General features: G+C 38.9%; 1 protein-coding gene across 2 annotated transcripts in view; it reads right to left on the bottom strand.

The window, feature by feature from the left end:
- HIBCH (3-hydroxyisobutyryl-CoA hydrolase) overlaps positions 1-22363 on the bottom strand; it is a 118163-nt gene that overhangs the window by 83148 nt on the left and 12652 nt on the right. For both annotated transcript variants that reach the window (XR_013402082.1, XM_015110551.3), the window contains exons 3-6: positions 11981-12121; positions 9696-9780; positions 5513-5593; positions 2368-2420 (exon numbers count right to left, since the gene is read on the bottom strand). Coding sequence is in view for 1 of the 2 variants with exons in the window: in XM_015110551.3 (XP_014966037.3) it covers positions 2368-2420; positions 5513-5593; positions 9696-9780; positions 11981-12121 (360 nt within the window). In the remaining variant the exon portion in view is untranslated. The remainder of the gene's footprint in view (positions 1-2367; positions 2421-5512; positions 5594-9695; positions 9781-11980; positions 12122-22363) is intronic.

Here is a 22363-nt window from a genome sequence, read left to right on the forward strand (position 1 = left end):
GTTATCTGTTTCCCTTTTTCAACTTGTAGCCCTTTCACCTGAGTCTGCTCTCTCCTTATGGGATTTCTTTCCTGTTTTAATGGGGTCACATTTATTTTTCATGCTGTTGGGTATGCCCATTGTTTTTGTCCTCATTTCCTCCTGGTTTCTTTCACATTCACAGGGCAGCTCTTCCTTCAATGCTTCAGATTCTTTCCCTTCCTCTTATTCTACAGTATTTTTTTTCAGAGAGCTTTCATCTTCCCCAGGTTAAAGCACAACCAACCCACACTCAGTTTCTGCGAAGCACAGAGGTACAGATCGCCCTTGCTAGTAGAATCCCTTCCCAAAATGATGTGCAAGATCTAAGCAATTCCGGTCCTTATTTAGGGTGGTTCTACTAGAACAAAGTGGGGAACTACCTGTATTCCAAATCGTTCCTTAAAACACTGAACAGGTGGAATTTCAAAAATTCCACCTTTTGGCCTCATACTACCTACCTACCTAGACTCTACCTACCTGGGCCCTACCTACCTATGTCCTACCTATTGTCATGGCTCAGGACATGCTACCCCAAACTATGGCCACTTGGAGGCCACTGTGACTTTCCCCCACCTTTTTGTGGGACAGTTGGCCATAAAGAAGTTCTCTAACCTACCTCTTCTGAAAGTATGTCTCTTTTTTTTTTTTTTTTTTGACACAGAGTCTCGCTCTCTCACCCAGGCTGGAGTGCAATGGCATGATCTCAGCTCACTACAACCTCCTGGGTTCAAGCAATTCTCGTGCCTCAGCCTCCCCAGTAGCTCGGATTACTGGTGCGCACCATCACACCCAACTGATTTTTGTAGTTTTAGTAGAGATGGGGTTTCGCCATGTTGCCCAAGCTGGTCTCGAACTCCTGGCCTCAAGCGATTCACCCACCTCAGCCTCCCGAAGTGCTAGGATTACAGGCATGAGCCACGACACCTGGCCTTGAAAGTCATTAAACCCTCATGTGACAAGGGCCCCATTCTATACCTGGAGGAAAGGAATGTTACACAGAGAGGCCAAGAAGAATCTCAACAAACAAGCCTACCTAAGTTCCCCCATTTATTACTAATGAATAATACCGTTTTTGTACAATCATACTTCTATGTGACCATCCATTGTTCGTTGAACTTACACACAAAAACACAGTTTTTCCTGGATCTGTGGGTCTTTGGGTCTTCATTTCTGAAGGCTCCCATGTCATGTAAAACTTTGATTAAATAAATGTGTTATGCTTCTCTATTGTTAATCTGTCTTTTGTTATACGGATATTGGCCATGACCCCTGCAATCGGTGAGGAAAAGACATTACTTTTTCTCTCCTCCACTACCTTTCTAGGCTCAGTTCAATTCACCATCTTCTCCATGCAGCCCTTTCCTGCCATGAAGACCCATTCTGACCCCTCACTTCTTTAAAGGCTAATCTTTGTCAGTACCTTACAATTTACCAATTGTTTTGTAATTATTTCATGTTTTCTCTAACTCCAGGTCAAGTTAATCAATGTCAGTTACATTTTAGACTTCTCTGTAATAGCACAGAGGCAGAATATTTGTCAACTGACAGAAATGCAGTTATAGAGAACTTCATAAAGAATCCAAACACTTCCACTAAGGTGAAATTTTGAGTAACAGGTACAATTTAGGCAACCAAATCTCTAATACTGAATTAAAAAAAAAAAACTCAACATTCTAGTTTCTCTTCTGAAGTTCCTATTTTTAAGTAGAAAAAAGGCTCTATATATTAAAAGATAAAAAGTTTCCATTGCTTAAAAAAACTTGCTAATTCCAAAAATTAAAATAGCATATAATGTGTGTGTGTGTGTGTGTGTGTGTGTGTGTGTATTTTTTTTTTATTTTTTGAGACAGTCTCACTTTGTTACCCAGGCTGGAGTGCAGTAGTGCAATCTCAGTGCAGTAGTGCAAGCTCCACCTCCTGGGTTCAAGCAATTATCGTGCCTCAACCTCTTGAGTAGCTGAGATCACAGGTGTGTGCCACCATGCTCAGCTAATTTTTGTATTTTTAATAGAAACAGGGTTTCACCATGTAGGCGAGGCTGGTCTCAAACTCCTAACGTAAGTGATCCGTCCACCTTGGCCTCCCAAAGTGCTGGGATTACAGATGTGAGGCACCATGCCCAGCCATATAACATAATTAAGAACATAAAACATTCTTTTGGGCTGGGATAGTCTAAAAGTGCTATAAGCAAATATTTTATCTCAAATCTGTCAGGATCCAAAATCCACACAATTATGTTTCAACGAGGTCTATTATATTACATTCATCAGCTCACTTCTGTTTAATAATTATTAACTTATTTTTAATACAACTCACATCAATGATTGGAGTAAAAAGTCTACTTACCCCACCCATTGTAATTCCATGAATAAGTGCAACATAAGGTTTCTGGCAAGAACCTGAAAGAAATAGAGCTGTAATTTTAGTTACAGTGTTTATAATACATTCCCTTTTTCTAAAAAAAAACCCACATTATATATACTCAAGATTCTTCCTAGGAAATTTTAGCAAGAAACACCAAAGATGACTAAATGTATGGCTTATAAAATACGTATTTTTAAATGTCAATCCAACACAATCCTATCTATTCGTTATCATTTAACAACTTAACCTTTGATTTTAAACAAAAAACCAGGGCCCAGTGTGGTGGCTGACACCTGTAATCTAAGCTCTTTGGGAGGCCAAGGTGGGAGGATTGCTTGAGGTCAGCAGTATGAGATAAGTCTGAGCAATACAGCAAAACCCCATCTCTTAAAAAATATATAGCCAGGTGTGGTGGCAAGCACCTGTGCTCCCAGCTGCTCAGAAAGCTGAGGTGGGAGGAACACTTGATCACTTAAGCATAGGAGGTTGAGGTTGCAGTGGGCTGTGATCACGCCACTGCACTCCAGCCTGGGCAACAGACCAAGACCCTATCTTTAAAAAAAACAAAAAAAAAAGGAAGAGCTATGCTACATTATGGTTGAGAAGACTCCATCTCAAAGATGTCAACTCTCTCCAAATTAACCCATAATTCATTCTAAGTCTAATCATAATCTCAGTAGAAACTTTTGTGAAACCAGATGAAACAATTCTAAGATTCATATGGAAGACCCAAAGTCCAACAGCAGCCAAGACAAAAGACACGTAGAAAACGCATCTTAAAGAATTTGGAAACAAAGTAATGATGCATAAACACTATGATCTATCCATTCTACATATTATTTCTGGAGAAACTTTTGCGCATGGGAAATAAGGGAGCACGTACAAGAGTACAACTATCTATGTTAGTAACTATTGGAAGCTAAAATATCCATTAATGTAGAACAGATAATTAATGTGGGATATAATCATAATATTGGACACCACAGAACAGTTATATTCCATGTTGTTAAAAACAATTTATGGAATGGTATACACAGTAAGATAGTATTTATGTAAATTTCTAAATACAAAGTAAAAATCTTTTAGTTCAAACCTAAAATAAAAGCTAAAAAACAAAAGGAATTGGAAAGCTTAAAAAATGGCAGCCTCTATTTGTCTACTTTGCTGTATAAAATATGATACAATGTTCTGCATTTCTATTTTGTCTTTAAACTTATACATTTAAACTTATACACCGCAGGTGCGATGGCTCACGCCTGTAATCCCAGCACTTTGGGAGGCCGGGGCAGGTGGATCACCTAGGGTCAGGAGTTCGACAGCAGCCTGGCCAACATGGTGAAACCTGTCCTTAATTAAAATACAAAAATTAGCCGGGTGTGGTGGTGCATGCCTGTAATCCCAGCTACTCAAGTGGCTGAGGCAGGAGAATCACTTGAACCTGGGAGACAGAGGCTGCAGTGAGCCAACATCGCACCACTGCACTCCAGCCTGGGTGACAGGGCAAGACTCTGTCTCAAAAGATAGATGAATAAATAATAAAATTAAAATAAACTTATGTTTTACTATTTTAAATACTTCAATGTTAAATTATTGCACAGCTTTTTTCATCACTTAGTAATTATTTTCATCAATTCATGTTTTTACAAAAACATATATATCCCCATGTGTTTAATCTACTAGATATTAATCCATGTTTTTATGCCAATATATAAATACGTTTGTCTAAAAGGCACGTGAGAAAAACTGAATTTATTTTTTCAACTATGTCAAAATACTTTAATATCACGTACTCAATCAAATTCTAACTTAAGATATTTTAGTTCATAAATATTTAGTAAAAATGTCAAATATGGTCTAGGAGAATACACTGAAAATTAATGACAATGGTTGTTTTTGAGGAGGGATAAATGGTTGCTTCTGGGGAAAGTAATGGCACTGAGGAAAGCAAAAAAATGAACTGAAATGTAACTTCCAGACTTGCAGTATTATATTTCTTTTGAAGACATTTTAAATCATCAAGCAAAAATAAAATATTGATGTCTGTTAATTCTGGGCTAGAGGGTACACAAGTACTTATTATGTTACTTCCTGTATCTTAACTTTTGAAACACATGCTTGATAAAAACACTGCTTCACCTCCAATGAAACCTTGAACCTTGAATATAAAGAAATTTTTATTCCCAAGTTCTTTAAGAATTAGGAAATGATACTATATACTTCATTTTATAGAGAAAACTGGAACCCAAGGTTTTTCCCCCCAAGAAAGCTAAAGCTACCACATGATCAGAAATCCATATTCTCATACTGATTTTTTTTTGAGACGTAGTCTCGCTTTGTTGCCCAGGCTGAGTGCAGTGGTGCGATCTCAAATCACTGCAACCTCCACCTCCCAGATTCAAGCTGATTCTCCTGCCTCAGCCTCCCGAGTAGCTGGGATTATAGGCACGTGCCACCGCACCCAGCTGATTTTTGTATTTTTAATAGAGATGGGGTTTCACCATGTTGGCCAGGCTGGTCTCAAACTCCTGACCTCAGGTGATCCACCCATTCAGCCTCCCAAATTGCTGGGATTACAGGCGTGAGCCACCGCACCCGGCCTCATATTGATTTTTTAACAAACAGCAGTTAAGTATAGCCTACTAATATTAAAGGGTTACTGTTTTTAAATAAGCACTCAAAATTGTTTAATCAACTTTATTTACGCCTGGCACATGGTATTAAAAGTTTAAGTAAGACTGCCTATTGATTACATTTTTAACAAAGTACATACATCCACCTCATTTCCTTTTTTTTTTGAGATGGAGTCTCGCTTTGTCGCCCAGGCTGGAGTGCAGTGGTGCTATCTCAGCTCACTGCAAGCTCCGCCTCCCAGGTTCATGCCATTCTCTGCCTCAGCCTCCCGAGTAGCTGGGACTACAGGCACCCACTACCACGCCCGGCTAATTTTTTGCACTTTTAGTAGAGATGGGGTTTCACTGTGTTAGCCAGAAAGGTCTTGAACTCCTGACCTCGTGATCCGCCCGCCTCAGCCTCCCAAAGTGCTGGGATTACAGGCGTGAGCCACTGCACCCAGTTGTCCACCTCATTTCTTTATTCCATTCCAAAGCTCTGAGCAGAACACACATACCAACAGCATTGTTCAGCATATATTCTTCTCTGAAGAAAACTGGAGCTATATTCTGTTTTGCCTTTTCAGCTTCCGAGATCACTAGGAAGGAAAGATTACAAATAAAAAAAAAACGATTTAATAGTCAATGTTGTCAACTAGATCAAAAGTATTATGATAATTAAATACTGGGGGAAAGGGAGTACTCTAAAATGACTTGTTAAAGTTTTGAAGTTGCCCCTGCCACAGAAATTATATTATAGTCACAGATCCATAGTCCAATGTCAAAGCTTCGAGGCAAAAATTCCTATTCTTGTCTTCCATGCTTCTTACAAAATGTTACATCAGAAATTACAGGCTGGGCATGGTGGCTCAAACCTGTAATTGCAGCACTTTGAGAAACCAGGTGGGAGGATTCCTTGAGGCCAGGAGTTTGAGACCAGCCTGGTGAGACTCAACAAAAAATGTTTTATTAGCTGGCTGCAGTGCCATGTGCCTGTAGTACCAGCTGCTCAGGAGGCTGAGCCGGGAGGATCACTTGAGCCCAGCATACTGAAGCTACAGTGAGCCAGGATCATACCACTGTACTCTGGCCTGGACAGAAGAGTGACACCCTGTGTCTTTAAAAAAAAAAAATAATATATTGTAGCAAACCACATTTGCTTTTGATTATTTTCTCTAGCACTTAAATTAACATTTGCTAGACATACATTTCTTTTGGTAATATATCTTAATACAAAATATATTATACCTGTGTGTGTATAGCGCTACAATGTACCCCATGTCCTTAAATACTTCTGTCACATTCATTTCCCCCATGAAACATTTACTGAGCATCTACTACATACCAAGTAATGTTTTAGGTGTTGCAGATAATAAAGACAGCAACACAAGATGGCTGTCCTGGAGTTCAGATTGATACTAAAACATATTCTTTCTCCTATAAGAATTGGGGTGCTGTGAGAATGGGAGCAGGAGATGTGTAATTAATTAAAAGAAGGCTTCCTAGAAGAGGTAACCCTAAGCCAAGTTTGAAAAGGTAAATAGGAATTTCCTAGAAAATGACAGGAAGAAAAATTCTGAGTAGGGGAAGTAGTACCCTACAAAGCCTCAAAGTCAAGAAAGAAGAGTAAAATCAAGAATCAAACAGTTTAAAAGACTAAAGGGCAAAGGGAAAAGGTGAGGCTAGACAGGTAAATAATATACTGACATTCTTATTTACTAACATAAATAGAAATGTAACTTCTCAAAGACATTGCTACAGCATAACATTACCTGGCTTAAAAAACAAATGCTCAGTAAATATCTACTGAATAGTGAACACTATCAAATGGTTTCACTTCTATTGCAATCTTCTATTACCCAGAGTTCACATCTCCTACCATATTCTTCCTCCAGTCAATCTCAAGACTGCTAACAAAGTTTCCTCTTCTATATACTGCAACTCATATGCCTTTCCTATCTTTAAGTCCTTTGAGATTTATCTATTAAAACACAAACTAAACATTTCATAAATATGTTTCCTCCTTTATGGGAAAGTATTACACACAAAATGTTGTCTACCGATTTTTACACTAACTCTAGAATTCTCTTGTTTGTTTTTTGTCTGAGACAGAATCTCGCTTTGTTACCCAGGCTGGAGGGCAGTGGCACAATCTTGGCTCTTGGCTCACTGCAACTTCTACCTCCCGGGTTCAAGCAATGCTCCTGCCTCAGTCTCCCAAGTAGTTGGGATTACAGGCATGTGCCACCAAGCCCGGTTAATTTTTGTATTTTTAGTAGAGACGGGGTTTCACTATATTCGCCAGGCTGGTCTCAAACTCCCAACCTCAGGTGATCTGCCGGCTTGGGCCTCCTAACTCTAGAATTCTGTTATCTCTTCCTTCAAAATGTTTCATATGTTGACTTCTTTTCCTAGTTTTTTGGGGTGTTTGTTTTTGAAACGGAGTATTGCCTTGTCGCCAGGCTGGAGTGCAGTGGCGTGATCTCGGCTCACTGCAACCTCCACTTCCCAGGTTCAAGCAATTCTCCTGGCTCAGCCTCCCAAGTAGCTGGGAATACAGGCGCATGCCGCCACGCCCGGATAATTTTTCTTTTTTGTATTTTAGTAGAGACGGGGTTTCACCATGTTGCCCAAGCTGGTCTTGAACTCCTGAGCTCAGGTAATCCTCCCACCTCAGCCTCCCAAAGTGCTAAGATTACAGTTGTGAGCCACTGCACCCAGCCCTTTTACTGGTTTTTAAAAGAAAGATCTGACATCTACTTTTACCACTCTGAGGTTTCACTCATATATACCTAAACAAACAAACAAAAAATTACTGTCATTGTCTATCATCTTTTATTCAGCTCTTATAACTGCTTACCAATTCTAAAAGGAAAGGAACATAAGTTTTATCGCCTTTGGAATGAAACTCTTTTACCTCAAAAACCTTCTCAAATTTCCTTCAAATCTTTTTCTGACCTAATTTTTATTCTAATTTTTATTCTAATCAATTAGTTCCATCTAAATTAAAGTTAAATGTCCTTCACAATCATTTTTTGAAAATTTTCTGAGTGTCCACTTATCGTTTTGGACTACAATCTTTCAAGGAACTACATTTCCTGGACTTGAATCCACTGCTTTATATGTGTAAACTACAATAATTCTACAATTTGTAACTGTTATTTCCAAACATCAGTATAAAATTAGGCCTATATGCAGAAATAGCTCAGTCAGAAGCAGCTAATAAACTCAACACACAAAACTGACAAGATCACAGGCCAGATGAAAGGCTAACTCAAGGCTGAAAAACAGTATTTTAAAAATATGCACGTTGTTGGAAGGCTGAGGCAGGCGGATCGCCTGAGGTCAAGAGTTCAAGACCAGCCTGGCCAACATGGTGAAACCCCGTCTCTACCAAAAATACAAAAATTAGCAGGGCATAGTGGCAGGCACCTGTAATCCCAGCTACTGAGGAAGCTGAGGCAGGAGAATTGTTTGAACCCAGGAGGTAGAGGTTGCAGCGAGGAGAGATCACGCCACTGCACTCCAGCCAGGGTGACAAGAGTGAAACTCTGTCTCAAAAAAGTAAATAAATAAATAAATAAATAATAATTAAAAAATGCATGTTGTAGGCAAAACAACAGATTTCAAAAACAATTCAGTTAACAGATCAGTTTAAGCAAAGTTTTCATTAAACTGCAATTTTAAAATTCATTAATAAGTGTCTGAAATTATATCCTGAATCCAGCTTTTTTCCTGTTCCTAAGGTAATGGTTTACATAAGTATGGTGAACAAGCCCAAAGATGGTTGTCTTAATACAACAAACAAATAAAATTAAAACACAAACAAAAAAACAATCCCCGAACCCTACCAATTCCACAAGGAACAAAATACAAAATGTAAAAAGTTTCAATATACTGTATATATAATATGGACAATTATAGTGATTATGACTATAATCATGATTATACTATAATGTCTGTTCTCAGCATCAGTGTCTCTATATATACTCAGAGTATAATATACTATATATAATATAATATACTCTGATTATACTATAATCATGATTATAGTGATTATGACCATGACAATGATGCTGAGAACAGACACTTCTTCTCTTTTGTCTTTAACATTTAAATGTGTATAGACAGACTGACCTGAACAACTATGAAAAATAAAGACAGTTTCTCTTTTTATCTCAGCATGTTTAAACACATGTAAAGTATATTTACAATATAACAGGATAAATGCTATAAATAAGTACATAGAAGATGGTTGCTTTGGGATCATGACTAGTGGGAAGCATAGGAAAAATTATGAACATGTGAGAGCACGTCATTTTTGGAGAATGGCAAGTCAACATGGCCAGATAGGTCATAAGACTAGCAGAACTGCTTAATATCAGCTGTTCTAAAATATAAAGTGGACAAATATACCCTAACTGGACATTTTATTTGTGATGATTCAGGGAGAGAGACAACATATTTAAATTTCGAAAGGGTATTTGTGTAGTGAGAAAAAATATCAGCTATTCTCCTCGTTTGCTAATACTAACTGCAGAAAGTTAAGTCTTCAAATTTTTCTAAGTTAAGAATGTATTAACTTTATAATAAAAAGTTCAAAGAAGTAAAGCAAATTACAAATTACTACAAAAATTTGACAATACTTGATCAGTTTTAGTGGGGCGGGGAAGCATTCAGGTGAAAGGGAAAAGTTTTTACCTCTGATATCACCCCCAGCACAGAAAGCCTTTCCTCCAGCTCCCTTTATAATGATCAGGAAAGTTTCGGGATCTTGTTCCCACTTCTATTCAAATGTAACAGAAAATGATATAAACATATTATAAACACAAACTCATTAAAGTTATACGCATATGCACATATACACAATAATATATTCATATACATATATGTGTGTGACAGTACATATTCTTATATAAGGGATATCCAGAAGAACAAATCTCATCCCATTCTTCATTGAATGAACTTCATTTGCTTTTCCCAGATAAAGTAGAGGCTTAGGCTATTTCAAAAGGTTGCTAGACGAGTACATTGTGTGATCCAAATTTCAAGATGGCACCTGAAATCTTTGCCATAACTTTGATACCAAGATGAACAAATATGGGCATAATAATGATGTTACATAAACGTATAAATTTGGAGAACAAATCGACCCAAAGACTGCTGATAAATATAGCAATAACCTTTCTACTGTGCTGATACAGGGCTCACTGTCTTACTCTTAATGTATAAGTAACAGAGTGAAACCACGTATAATATTGATAAAAAATCCAAGGGATTTGGGATTGGTAAAGACAGCTAACAAATAAGTAGGATGAAAGAATCAAGAGCCAATGAAAATGTGAAAATCCAGAACAATGGACGAAATGAAAAATTAGTTACCTACAGACAGAAAACTTAACAGGGGTTCTATCAATCTATACAGGTTGAGTATCCCTCATCTGAAATGCTTGGGACCAGAAGTGTTTCAGACTTTTTTAGATTTTAGAATATTTGCATATACAGAATAACATATCTTGGGGATTGGAAATTCCTTTAGGTTTCATATATACCTCATACACATAGCCTGAAGGTAATTAATTTTTTCCCTTAGGGATGCTGAATAAACAGTGTGTCGGGCACTTGTGTTTTGACTGCAACCCATCATGAGGCCAGGTGTGGAATTTTCCACTTGCGGCGTCATGTCCATACTTATAGAGTTTTTGAATTTTGTAGCATTTTGAATTAAGGATGTTCAACCTGTACTACAGAATAAATATGTAACGCACAAGGAAGACGTAGCTGGACAGACGTGATTGTCCAAACGGTTCGCGCAATACTGGACTATATTAATTACATTAATAGAAATGTTATTATAACATGAACATTTCTAATTTCTTCCACTCTGGCCCAACTCTATTATTTGCAACATTTGGCTTATTTCTATGTATCACATTTTGAGACATATTATAATGGTATCTCAAACAGAAACACAAGAATGGAAGACAGACTCATCAAATGAAGAATTAAAGAATTGGTCGTCAGGGGAAAACTGGGATTTGTTCTACATCTGCATGGCAGACTACATTAGGTACTTAAATACACTATTCACTTAATCTTTACATATCATCATCCCCATTTCAGAGCTGAGGAGATTGAGGTACGGAGAGATTAACTTTCCCAGCTTACACAGTTAATAAATAGAAATCCAAGTTTCAAACCAGACAGTCTGACTTTAAGTCCTGTTTTTCTACTATTCCATGCTGTTCACTTATGAGAGTTTATGGCCTTCTCTGAGAAAAAGCAGGCAGTTTAAAAGTAGCTGTCTGGCTGGGCACAGTGGCTCACACCTGTAATCCCAGCACTTTGGGAGGCCGAGGTGGGCAGATCACGAAGTCAGGAGATTGAGACCATCCTGGCTAACACAGTGAAACCCCGTCTCTACCACAAAAAATTAGCCGGGTGTGATGGCAGGCGCCTGTAGTCCCAGCTACTCCAGAGGCTGAGGCAGGAGAATGGCGTGAACCCGGGAGGCAGAGCTTGCTTGCAGTGAGCCGAGATGGCACCACTGCACTGCAGCCTGGGCGACAGAGCAAGACTCCTCTGTCTCAAAAAAAAAAAAAAAAAAAGCAGCTGTCTTCAAATGAAAAGGTCATCAGGTGGAAGCAGATTAGATTTGTACACTCATTCTCTCAGAGGCAGAAAAAGTATCACTAGTTTAAAGGTCAGAGAAACACAGAGTGCCAGAACACAAAAAGAAACTTGCAAACAAATCAGTGCTATATAAAAGTCAAAGAATCTGCCTCAGGAGACAGTGAGCTCCCTATCACCAGGGATGCTCAAGAATAACTGCACAGGGGAAACACTGAAACCTCAAGAATCAGTGGGGCTTACTGAGATGCAGATCCCAGATAATTATGTGATTCTATAGGAGAAAATACCAGAAGTGTCCTATTATGATATACTTTGAGAAGAATCCATATAACTGCAATAAGAAAATTACAAACCTTTAGCTGTGAATAAATCTGCCGAATCATATTAAGAGTCAGTGCATTGAGGAACTTTGGTCTGTTTAGTGTTATGACTCCCGCACAACCTTTTTTTTCCAATAGCACATCTTCTGCTGCATCTGTGTGCTTGGACATTCTCTGTATAAACAAAGAATAACTTTATGATAAAATTTCTTAAGTTTTTATCACAAGCCAACATCAAAACATGCATATCAAATGCAAATCTTGCATATTAATGGCAACTAAAGGAATGAATAGGTACATCTTACAAGTTTCTAAAGTTATTTAGATTATGTAGATGGACGATTCCAAAGCAAATCATACACACCTCCTAAATTTTTATTTCTGAGCCAACTGAATAAACTGACTTACTATAGACCCCAGTCTAGAATTTCTTGGACTTTGAAATACTCTTAAATCTTTTAATTTACTACTGTATATAAAGCTCTATGTTACATGCTGAGAGAGCAAAGATGAATAAGAGAGGGCAAATAATTCTTACTATTGTAGCTATGGTCAACTTGAAAATAGAGAGAATATTTGAGTTGGGGCTTGATGTATCCCAAGAAAAAGGGGAGATGAGAATTCCAGGTAGAGGAAACCGCACATGCTAAGCCATAAGCAATGATTATTTGGAAATGTTTCTTAAGATGTTAAAACGTTAGTGGAACAAAGGCTAGCTGAGGAAATGAGTGGTGAAAGGGTAGGCAGAATAAGTAGTTTGCAGCCAGATTATAATACGACAGACTTAATAATTGATTTTGCAGTACTAACTAATAAAACACCTGTCAGGAACACAGTTTTAACTACACAGTGATTTCCCAGGACTCTGCTATACCCAACCATCAGGACTCATGGCATCACTATTCTAAGTTCTGGGATACATGTACTGAATGTGGACGTTTGTTACATAGGTATACATGTGCCATGGTGGTTTGCTGCACCCATCTGTTATCTAGGTTTTAAGCCCTGTGTGCATTAGGTATTTGTTCTAAAGTTCTCCCTCCCCTTGCCCCCCACCCGCCAACAGACCCCGGTGCGTGATGTTTCCCTCCCTGTGTCTATGTGTTTTCATTGTTCAACTCCCACTTATGAGTGAGAACATATGGTGTTTGGTTTTCTTTTCCTGTGTTATTTTGCTGAGAATCATGGCTTCCAGCTTTATTCATGTCCCTGCAAAGGACACAAACTCATTGTTTTTTTATGGCTGCTTAGTATTCCATGGTGTGTATGTGCCACATTTTCTTTATCCAGTCTATCATTGATGGGCATCTGGGTTGGCTCCAAGTCTTTGCTACTGTAAATAGTGCTGCAATAAACATATGTGTACACGTATCTTTGTAACAGAATGATTTATAATCCTTTGGGTACACACTCAGAAATGGGATTGCGGGGTCAAACAGTATTTCTGGTTCTAGATCCTTGAGGAAACGCCACACTGTCTTCCACAATGGTTGAATTTACACTCCCACCAACAGTGTAAAAGTGTTATTTCTCCACAGCCTCACTAGCATCTGTTGTTGCCTGGCTTTTTATTTTTTTTGAGACGGAGTCTCACTCTGTCGACCAGGCTGGAGTGCAGTGGCGCCATCTCAGCTCACTGCAAGCTCCGCTTCCCAGGTTCATGCCATTCTCCTGCCTCAGCCTCCCAAGTAGCTGGGACTACAGGCACCCACCACCACATGGGGCTAATATTTTGTATTTTTAAAGAGACGGGGTTTCAACGTGTTAGCCAGGATGGTCTCAATCTCCTGACCTCGTGATCCGCCCGCCTCGGCGTCCCAAAGTGCTGGGATTACAGGCGTGAGCCTGCCTGACTTTTTAATAATCGCCATGCTAACTGGCGTGAGATAGTATCTGAGGTTTTGATTTGCATTTCTCTAATGACCAGTAATGAGCTTTTTTTCATGTTTGTCGGCCGTACACATGTCTTTTGAGAAGTATCTGTTCATATCCTTCGACCACTTTTTGATAGGGTTGTTTTTTCTTGTATATTTGTTTCAGTTCCTTGGAGATTCTGGATATTAGACCTCTGTCAGATGGGTAGATTGCAAAACTTTTCTCCCATTCTGTAGGTTGCCTGTTCATTTTCACTCTGATGATAGTTTCTTTAGTGGTGCAGAAGCTCTTTAGTTTGATTAGATCCCATTTGTCAATTTTGGCTTTTGTTGCAATTGCTTTTGGTGTTTTGGTCATGAAGTCTTTGCCCATGCCTATATCCTGAATAGTACTGCCTAAGTTTTCTTCTAGGGTTTTTACTGTTTTGGGTTTTACATTTAAGTCTTTAATTCAGCCGGGCGCGGTGGCTCAAGCCTGTAATCCCAGCACTTTGGGAGGCCGAGACGGGCGGATCACGAGGGCAGGAGATCGAGACCATCCTGGCTAACACGGTGAAACCCCGTCTCTACTAAAAAATACAAAAAATTAGCCGGGCGAGGTGGCAGGCGCCTGTAGTCCCAGCTACTCGGGAGGCTGAGGCAGGAGAATGGCGTAAACCCGGGAGGCAGAGCTTGCAGTGAGCTGAGATCCGGCCACTGCACTCCAGCCTGGGTGACAGAGCGAGACTCCGTCTCAAAAAAAAAAAAAAAAAAAGTCTTTAATTCATCTTGAGTTAATTTTTGTACAAGGTGTAAGGAAGGGGTCCAGTTTCAGCTTTCTGCATATGGCTAGTCAGTTTCCCAGCACCACTTATTAAATAGGAAATCCTTTCCCCATTGCTTGTTTGTGTCAGGTATGTTGAAAATGGCACCACCATTCTTAACACATTCCTTTATGTAAAGCCAACACTTAAAATCTTGCATGGGAAAAGTGTGTAATGTAAAATTGAAAATTGAAATTGGAAAATTTTAACTGGAGAATGCCAATTAAAACTAAACAGCATACTTATTAGCAAAAATCTAATAACTAGAAGTACATATTTTGACTGCATTAAGCAACATGTTTACACAATGTTTAAGTTCTTCTTTATGAAATCAAGTTGCACATTTAATATTGGAGTTAATTTTTGTTAAAATTATCAGATAAAAATAGAAATAATTTATATTCGCTTAAAGTTACAGGAACAATTATTAAACAGAAAAAGTTGTGTTCAATTTCATCTGAATTTCTGAGTTTCTCTAATGAGAAATTTAAATCAAAACTTTAGCAATAGTAAGATATATTTTGTAATCATATTGACAATTATCAAAGTCTGATACACACACACACACACACACACACACACACACCCCCCCGATATACTCTTGAGTACAAGTAAACAAACGTACTGGGGAAGGATAAACTTACAGAACCTGAAAAAAACAGTCTGACACTTTTTTTCACAGATAGATACACATGGATTTATTTTTCTAAATGCTAGGAAACAGTGTTAAGGTTTTTTTTTTTTTTTACTTTTATTATAGTTCCAGGGTACATGCGCAGGATTGTTACATAATTAAATTCATGTCATGGGGGTTTGTTGTACAGACTGTCACATAAATTTAGAATACAACAGTTATTTTTTTCTGCGCCTCTCCCTCCTCCTATCTCGACCCTCAAGTAGGCCCCAGTATCTGTTGTTTCCCTCTTTGTGTCCATGTGTTCACGTCATTTAGCTCCCACTTATAAGTGAGAACATGCGGTATTTGGTTTTCTGTTCCTGCATTAGTGTGCTAAGGATGATGCCCTCCATGTTCCTGCAAAGGTCACAACTTCTTCTTTTTTATGGCTGCATAGTATTCTATGGGGTATATGTACCAGATTTTCTTTATCCAATCTGCTACTGATGGGCATTTGGGTTGATTCCATGTCTTTACTATTGTGAATAGTCCTGCAGTGAACATATGTGTGCCTGCGTCTTTATGGTAGTATAATTTATATTCCTTTAGTATACACCCAGTAATGGAACCGCTGGGTCGAATGATAGTTCTGTTTCTAGCTCTTTGAGGAAATCGCCACACTGCTTTCCACAACGGTGGAACTAATTTACACTCCCATCAACAGTGTATACACGTTCCCTTTTCTCCACAACCTCCCAGCATCTGTTATTTTTTGACTTTAATAATAGTCATTCTGATTGGTGTGAGATGGTATCTCATCATGGTTTTGTTTTGCATTTCTCTAATGATCAGTGATACTGAGCTTTTTTTTTTTTTTTTCTCATATGTGGTTGGCCGCATGTGTATCTTCTTCTGAAAAGTTTTTTTTCTCTCATAAATTTAAGTTTCTTATAGATGCTGGATATTGGACCTTTGTCAGATGCATAGTTTGCAAACATTTTCTCCCATTCTGTAGCCTGTATGTTTGTTGATAGTTTCTTTTTCTGTACAGAAGCTCTTTACTTTAATAAGATCTCATTTGTCAATTTTTGCTTTTGTTGTTATTGTTTTTGGCATCTGCGTCATGAAATCTTTGCCCATTCCTATGTTCAGAACGATACGGCCTAGGTTGTCTTCCGGGTTTTTACCGCTTTGGGTTTTACATTTAAGTCTTCAATTCGTCTTGAGATAATTTTTGTATATGGTCTAAGGAAGGGGTCCAGTTTCAATTCTCCACATCTAGCTAGCCAGTTATCCCAGCACCATTTATTGAATAAGTTATCCTTTTGTCATTGCTTCTTTTAGTCAGGTTTGTCAAAGATCAGACACTTGTCTGTCTCAATGGCTATAAATTAGTCTAAAGAGAAATCTACATGAATGTTGTAATTAGAAGTGAAGCAGCCGCCCCTGCTTACCAGGGGCATAAGCCATAAGAAAGATTAACTAAAAATGTTAATCTTAGTTAACATTTCCCACTCTCTTCCTGACTTTTTTTCCTGGAACCCAACCAGGCTTTCCTAGCAAAGACAGGAGCCAGAGGGTGCGGGCTCAGGAGGGAAACAGAGATTACTGCTAAATCCTTTCCCTTTATCTCCCACACAGAACAAAAGGCTTTATCTGCAGGGAGGGGAAGGAAAACCTCAAGCTTGTAGCCCTAGGGCTCTGATGTCTCATTCCAGTGGGGGAAGGAAATAGAGGCCTACTAAATAAAAGTCTTCATCTCAAAAGAGAAGCACTTTAAGACCATAGCCTAAGGACCTTAGTGCTTGTCAACAACAGCTGAAGAAAAGGAATTGGGGACAAAAGAAAAGGAAAATTTAACAAGGCAGTCAATCTCAATCCCCAGAGGAGGGAGAGGGAGTTGGGGGAAGGGGAAGCGGCTGACTACAAAGTGGAAGCATGGAAAATTGTAAGGGAATGGAACTCCTCTGCGTGGTATTGGGGTGGTGGGCACACCATTTATAAATTTGTCAAAACTCACAGAAATGTGCATCACAAACAGTGAACTTTAATGTACACCAACTGTCTTAGTCCATTCCTGCTGCTACAGCAAAATGCCTTTAACTGGGTAATTTATAAAGAACAGAAATTTGTTTCTAACAGTTATAGAGGCTAGGAAGTTCAAAATCAAGATCAAGGCAAGTTCAAGTTCAAGATTCAGAGACTGGTAAGACCTTATTTTTCATGAGTTCTGTGTATCCACACATGGCACAAGGAAGGACAAGGGCAAAAAGGACTAGTTAACTCCCTTCAACCTCTTTTATAAGAACACTAATCCATAAGGGTGGGGTGCTCATGACTTATCACTTCCCAAAAAGCCCCACCTCTTAATACCAACACATTTGGTATTAGGCTCCAACATATGAATTTTGGAAGGACACATACATTCAAACCATAGCATGAACTATCTTTTAAAAAGGAAAAAAATTACCCAGGATATCAGGGAATTCCAATACGGCATGCAGACTATGACAGATGAACTGTCAACTGAAGAATCAGAGATTCGTAAGTTTGGAAAAGACAGCTTTACTTCTCATAAAAGAGGCTGCAGGCTGACCAACCCACAGGCTGGGAAGCACAGCCTCTGGCAGAAGTCAAGAGCAAGCACTTCTAGCCAGGGAAAGATGAAATGGGAATTTATGCTGAACTGGCTGGCTACACAAACATATTCAAGAGGTTATAGGAGGAGCTATGAATATTCACAAACAGGAGGCACATGCATGTACAGTAAGCCAACATATATGCAACATGCATGCCACGTTAACTCTGGGTTGGAGACTTAACAATTAAATGTATCACAATTAGGCCCTATACATCAAAAGATGAAACAGAGGAAATGGAGTCCCACTGTGTGCAGCCTCCCTCCACAGACTGGCCAGAACCACTCCATCATCACTGGTCTTTTATTAGGAAGGAATGCTGGTCAGCTGCTGTGTCAAAATTGCAAAAAGAAGGCAACAGTTAGGTGGTTGCTTGAAATTAGCAGGGGAAAAATTCTGTTTAACTCTTAGGGAAGAAAGCCTAATGGTGGCTAACGAGGGAGGAAGTATTACAAAGTATGTCCAAGCTCCCAATCTATCTTGGCCAGGAATTCATTTTTTCAGCTTTCTCTGGGGTCCCCTTGGCTGAGAGGGGGATCTAGTCATTTGGGGAAACAGATTTTTTCTTTCTCAGAACCTAACTGAATTACACATTATGACATAACCTCAGTGAAGTGACTGTGGTGATGAGGAAGCTAACTAACTTTGGAAATCAGTGAAATGACTGAAAACTATATGGATGATAAAGGAACTGTACATCAACAATGTACTCTTATCAACACGGCTTTTCCTGGTAGCGGGGAGCAGGTAACAATTCTGCAACTGCTTTGCATATATACTAGGTTTAAATTAGTAAGTAATGGAGCCTGGCTCTCACTGTCAGGAGCAGAGTTACAGTTAGAACTAGAAGAGAAAGACAGAATGAACTCTGACCTATGGTACTGGATTAAAGACAAAGACATCACTATGAACTCATGTTTAGTTTAATATACATACACAGAATAAGTACAGAAACAATTATAGATATGCATGAATATATGGGTAAGTACATAGTGTATATGTATTCTATTACACATACATACCTTACCCTAGCTCTATTCTCTGAGAGAAAGGCATGACACCCAGTAGCAAAGAGCACTCCCAGAGTCTAGATCTTGATTTCTAAATGCAATTCTCCAATAAAGGCAACCAGAGCTCCTTAGAGAAATGGCTGATTCCAGCACTAAGATAGAGAAAACAAAAAATGAGTCCAGAGCACACCTTCTAGCACCAGAAAGGAAATGTTCAAAAAGAAAAAAAAATTAAAAGGATGGGGTCACGTGAAAGAAATACAGAAGCCAAAATGAAGGAATTCCTAATGGCCAGAACTGGAACAATGAAACAATCAATAATTTGATATTAGATGATAGCCCAAAGAATAAATATCCATGACTTCACACAGAATAAATAAACGGAGGAGAAAAGATAATCTTCCTTACAGAATTCTAAATGACATACGTAGTTATCTCCCTTTCAAGAGACACAGCTTTGTCCCCTCACCTTTTGAGTGTGGGCTGGACGTACTAACTTGCTTTCAATAAGCAGAGCATGAAAGGGAAAAATAGTAACTTTACAGTGGAAAACAATAAATGATACTTACACAAAGGGATAAAAGTTGGCATTACCAATGATGTCATGTAGACATCACATACTCCCTGATGCATTTATCAAAACTCACAAATACTCCCTGATATGATGTGATTAGAAGGGCAATTTTCCTCTGTCATGTTCTTGCCAAAAACCTTAACTCTAGTCTAATTGTGAAAAACACAACAGAGAAGGCCAGATGAGATGGTATTCTACAGGCTACCTGACCAGCACTCCTTACAACTGTCAAGGGCATGAAAAATATGGAAAGCTAAGTTGAGAAACTATCACAGACTAGAGGAGACTAAAAAGCATGACAAGTAAATGCAGTGTCATTGATTCCTGGAACAGAATATTAATGAAAAAAAAGTGGTGAAATCCAAATAAAGTCTGGAGTTAACAGTGATATACAAATTGTCTTAGTTCATTTTCTGTTGCTCACAACAGAATATGTGAAGCTGTGTAATTTGTAAAGAAAAGGAATTTATTCCTTTCCTTACAGTTATGGAGGCTGATGTCCAAAGTCAAAAGGATACATCTAGTGAGGGCCTTCTTGCTGGTGGGGACTCAGCAGAGACCCAAGGAGGTACAGGGCATCATATGTCAAGGAAGCTAACTAAGCATGCTAGCTCAAGTCTCTCTTACTTCTCTTACAAAGCCACCAGTCTCACTCCCATAACCCTATTAATCAATGAATGGATTCATCCTTCGTGTGGACAGAGGCCTTGTGACCCAGTGACCTCTCAAAGGCCTTACATTTCAATATATCCATACTGGGGATTAAATTTCAAAATGAATTCTGGAGGGGGCAAATATTCAAACCACAAAACCAATGTTCTCAGTTTTGATAAGTGTACCATAGTAAGAATATTAGGCAGTTTGCTAGGGCTGCCATATCAAAGTACCACTACTTAAGTGGCTTAACCAACACAAACTTACTGTCTCATAGTTTTGAAGGCTGTAAGTCTGAAATCAGGGGGTCAGCAGGGCAATGCTCCTGCTGAAGGTGCTAGGGAAGGATCTATCCTAGGCTTCTCTCCTGGCTTCATATAGTTTTCTGGCTTGCGGCAGCATAACTCCAATCTTCACATGACATTATCCTGTGTACATGACCATCTGCAAATTTCCCTTTTATAAGCATACCAGTCATATTGGATCAAGGCCCACCCTACTCAATTATGACCTTAACTAATTACACATACAACAACCCTATTTCCAGATAAGGTCACATTCTGAGGTACTGAGGACTAGGACTCCAACATATGAATTTTGGGGGACACAATGCAATCCATAATAGCAATGTAGAAACGCATTAGGGGAAACTGAAACTGGGTGAGAGGTACGTAAGAACTCTGTACTATCTTTTAAACTTACCTGTAGATCTAAAACTGTAAAATAATTTTAAAAATTATCTTAAAAACTTATTTCTATAAAGTCAGTTGATAAAATATAACATTTTCTTAATAAGCAAAATAGATTTCCCACATCCAGCTGAACCCATAATCTCAGTAAGATGTTTTGTTTTTAATTCAAGGGTGCAACCACAGGTAAAATGGTGAAAACCAAAATTGCCTTGGTTTGCAACACTACTGATTTAGTGTCTATCTTTCTCAGGTACTTTTCCATAAACTATTAGCAAAAATAGAATGCTGTACCTTATTCTGCACCTCCCATGGTTAATTCAGCAACATGCCATGGTCATCTTTCCATGTCACTACTACAGATAAAGCTGTCTTATTTTTTTCTATGTTTCTATGGTAAAATAAAACACACACACAGACAACCACCCAAAGTATAATACAGAACTTAGTCAATTACTATAATGCGAAACTCTTGTAACCACTACCTAGGTCAAGAAATGGAACTTAGCTTCTGAGAGATGCTATCTGGCATGAGCACTGGAATTTCCCCTGCTGGATGTGCTATGAATGGGTATGCCATGAACCCAAGGGCCTGACCACTCCTTGCCCAGGTCATTTTCAAGGTAGCCACTATGAAGAAGAAGGTCTTCTGCTGTAGACACCATGAAGAAGAAGGTCTTTGCTGTGAGCCACCATGAAGAAGGAGGTAAGGCCTTCCTCTGAGACAGACAACAGACTTATTTACAGCTTGCTAAAACCAGCAGGTTTCCCAAATCGCATGACAGTTGTACTGTCATGCAATATTCTGCAAATGCAGACACTCATATGGGTCCTCTGTATCACTCCCCTGAGGCTTGAGGAGCAAGAGAAAACTTGCTCAGTGTTGCTCGTTGTACCACTCACAAAATTTTTTTTTTCTAATCCAAGATTGTCATGTCTTCTGCCAGCATCCATGAAATATTAACAAGCTAACTATTAGCTTGTATAGCACTACAGACTGAATGTTTGTGTCCCTCCAAAATTGGTATGTTGAAATCCTAACCCCCAAGGTGATGGCAGAAGAGGTGGGACCTTTGAGAGGTGATTAGGTCACGTTGGCCCTCATGAATGAGATTAATGCCCTTATAAAAGAAATCCTGGAGCGCTTCCTCACCCCTTCTACCCCAGGAGGACACAGAGAGAAGATGGCCAACAAGGTTGTCTATGAACCAGGAAGTTGGCCATCACCAGACACCAAATCTGCTGGCCCCTTGATCTTGAACTCCCCAGCCTCCAGAACTATGAGAAATAAATTCTGTTTTTAATAAGCTACCTACCCAGTTTACGGTATTTTGTTACAGCAGCTCAAATGGACTAAAACACTATCATCTACTGTATTCTTGGGAACTAGGTATCTAGATGTGGAGTAAAAGAGATTCAGATGTAGGATTAAAAGGGCTATGAATAATTCTAGGACACCATCTGGACATATATAATAAGAACATGTGTGCTGTCATGAAAATGATATGCACAGTATCATTTCATGCACTCCAAACACTATACCCTCAATACTGAATA

Source organism: Macaca mulatta, chromosome 12, assembly GCF_049350105.2.
Source record: "Macaca mulatta isolate MMU2019108-1 chromosome 12, T2T-MMU8v2.0, whole genome shotgun sequence".
In the NCBI taxonomy this organism is placed as follows: Eukaryota; Metazoa; Chordata; class Mammalia; order Primates; family Cercopithecidae; genus Macaca; species Macaca mulatta.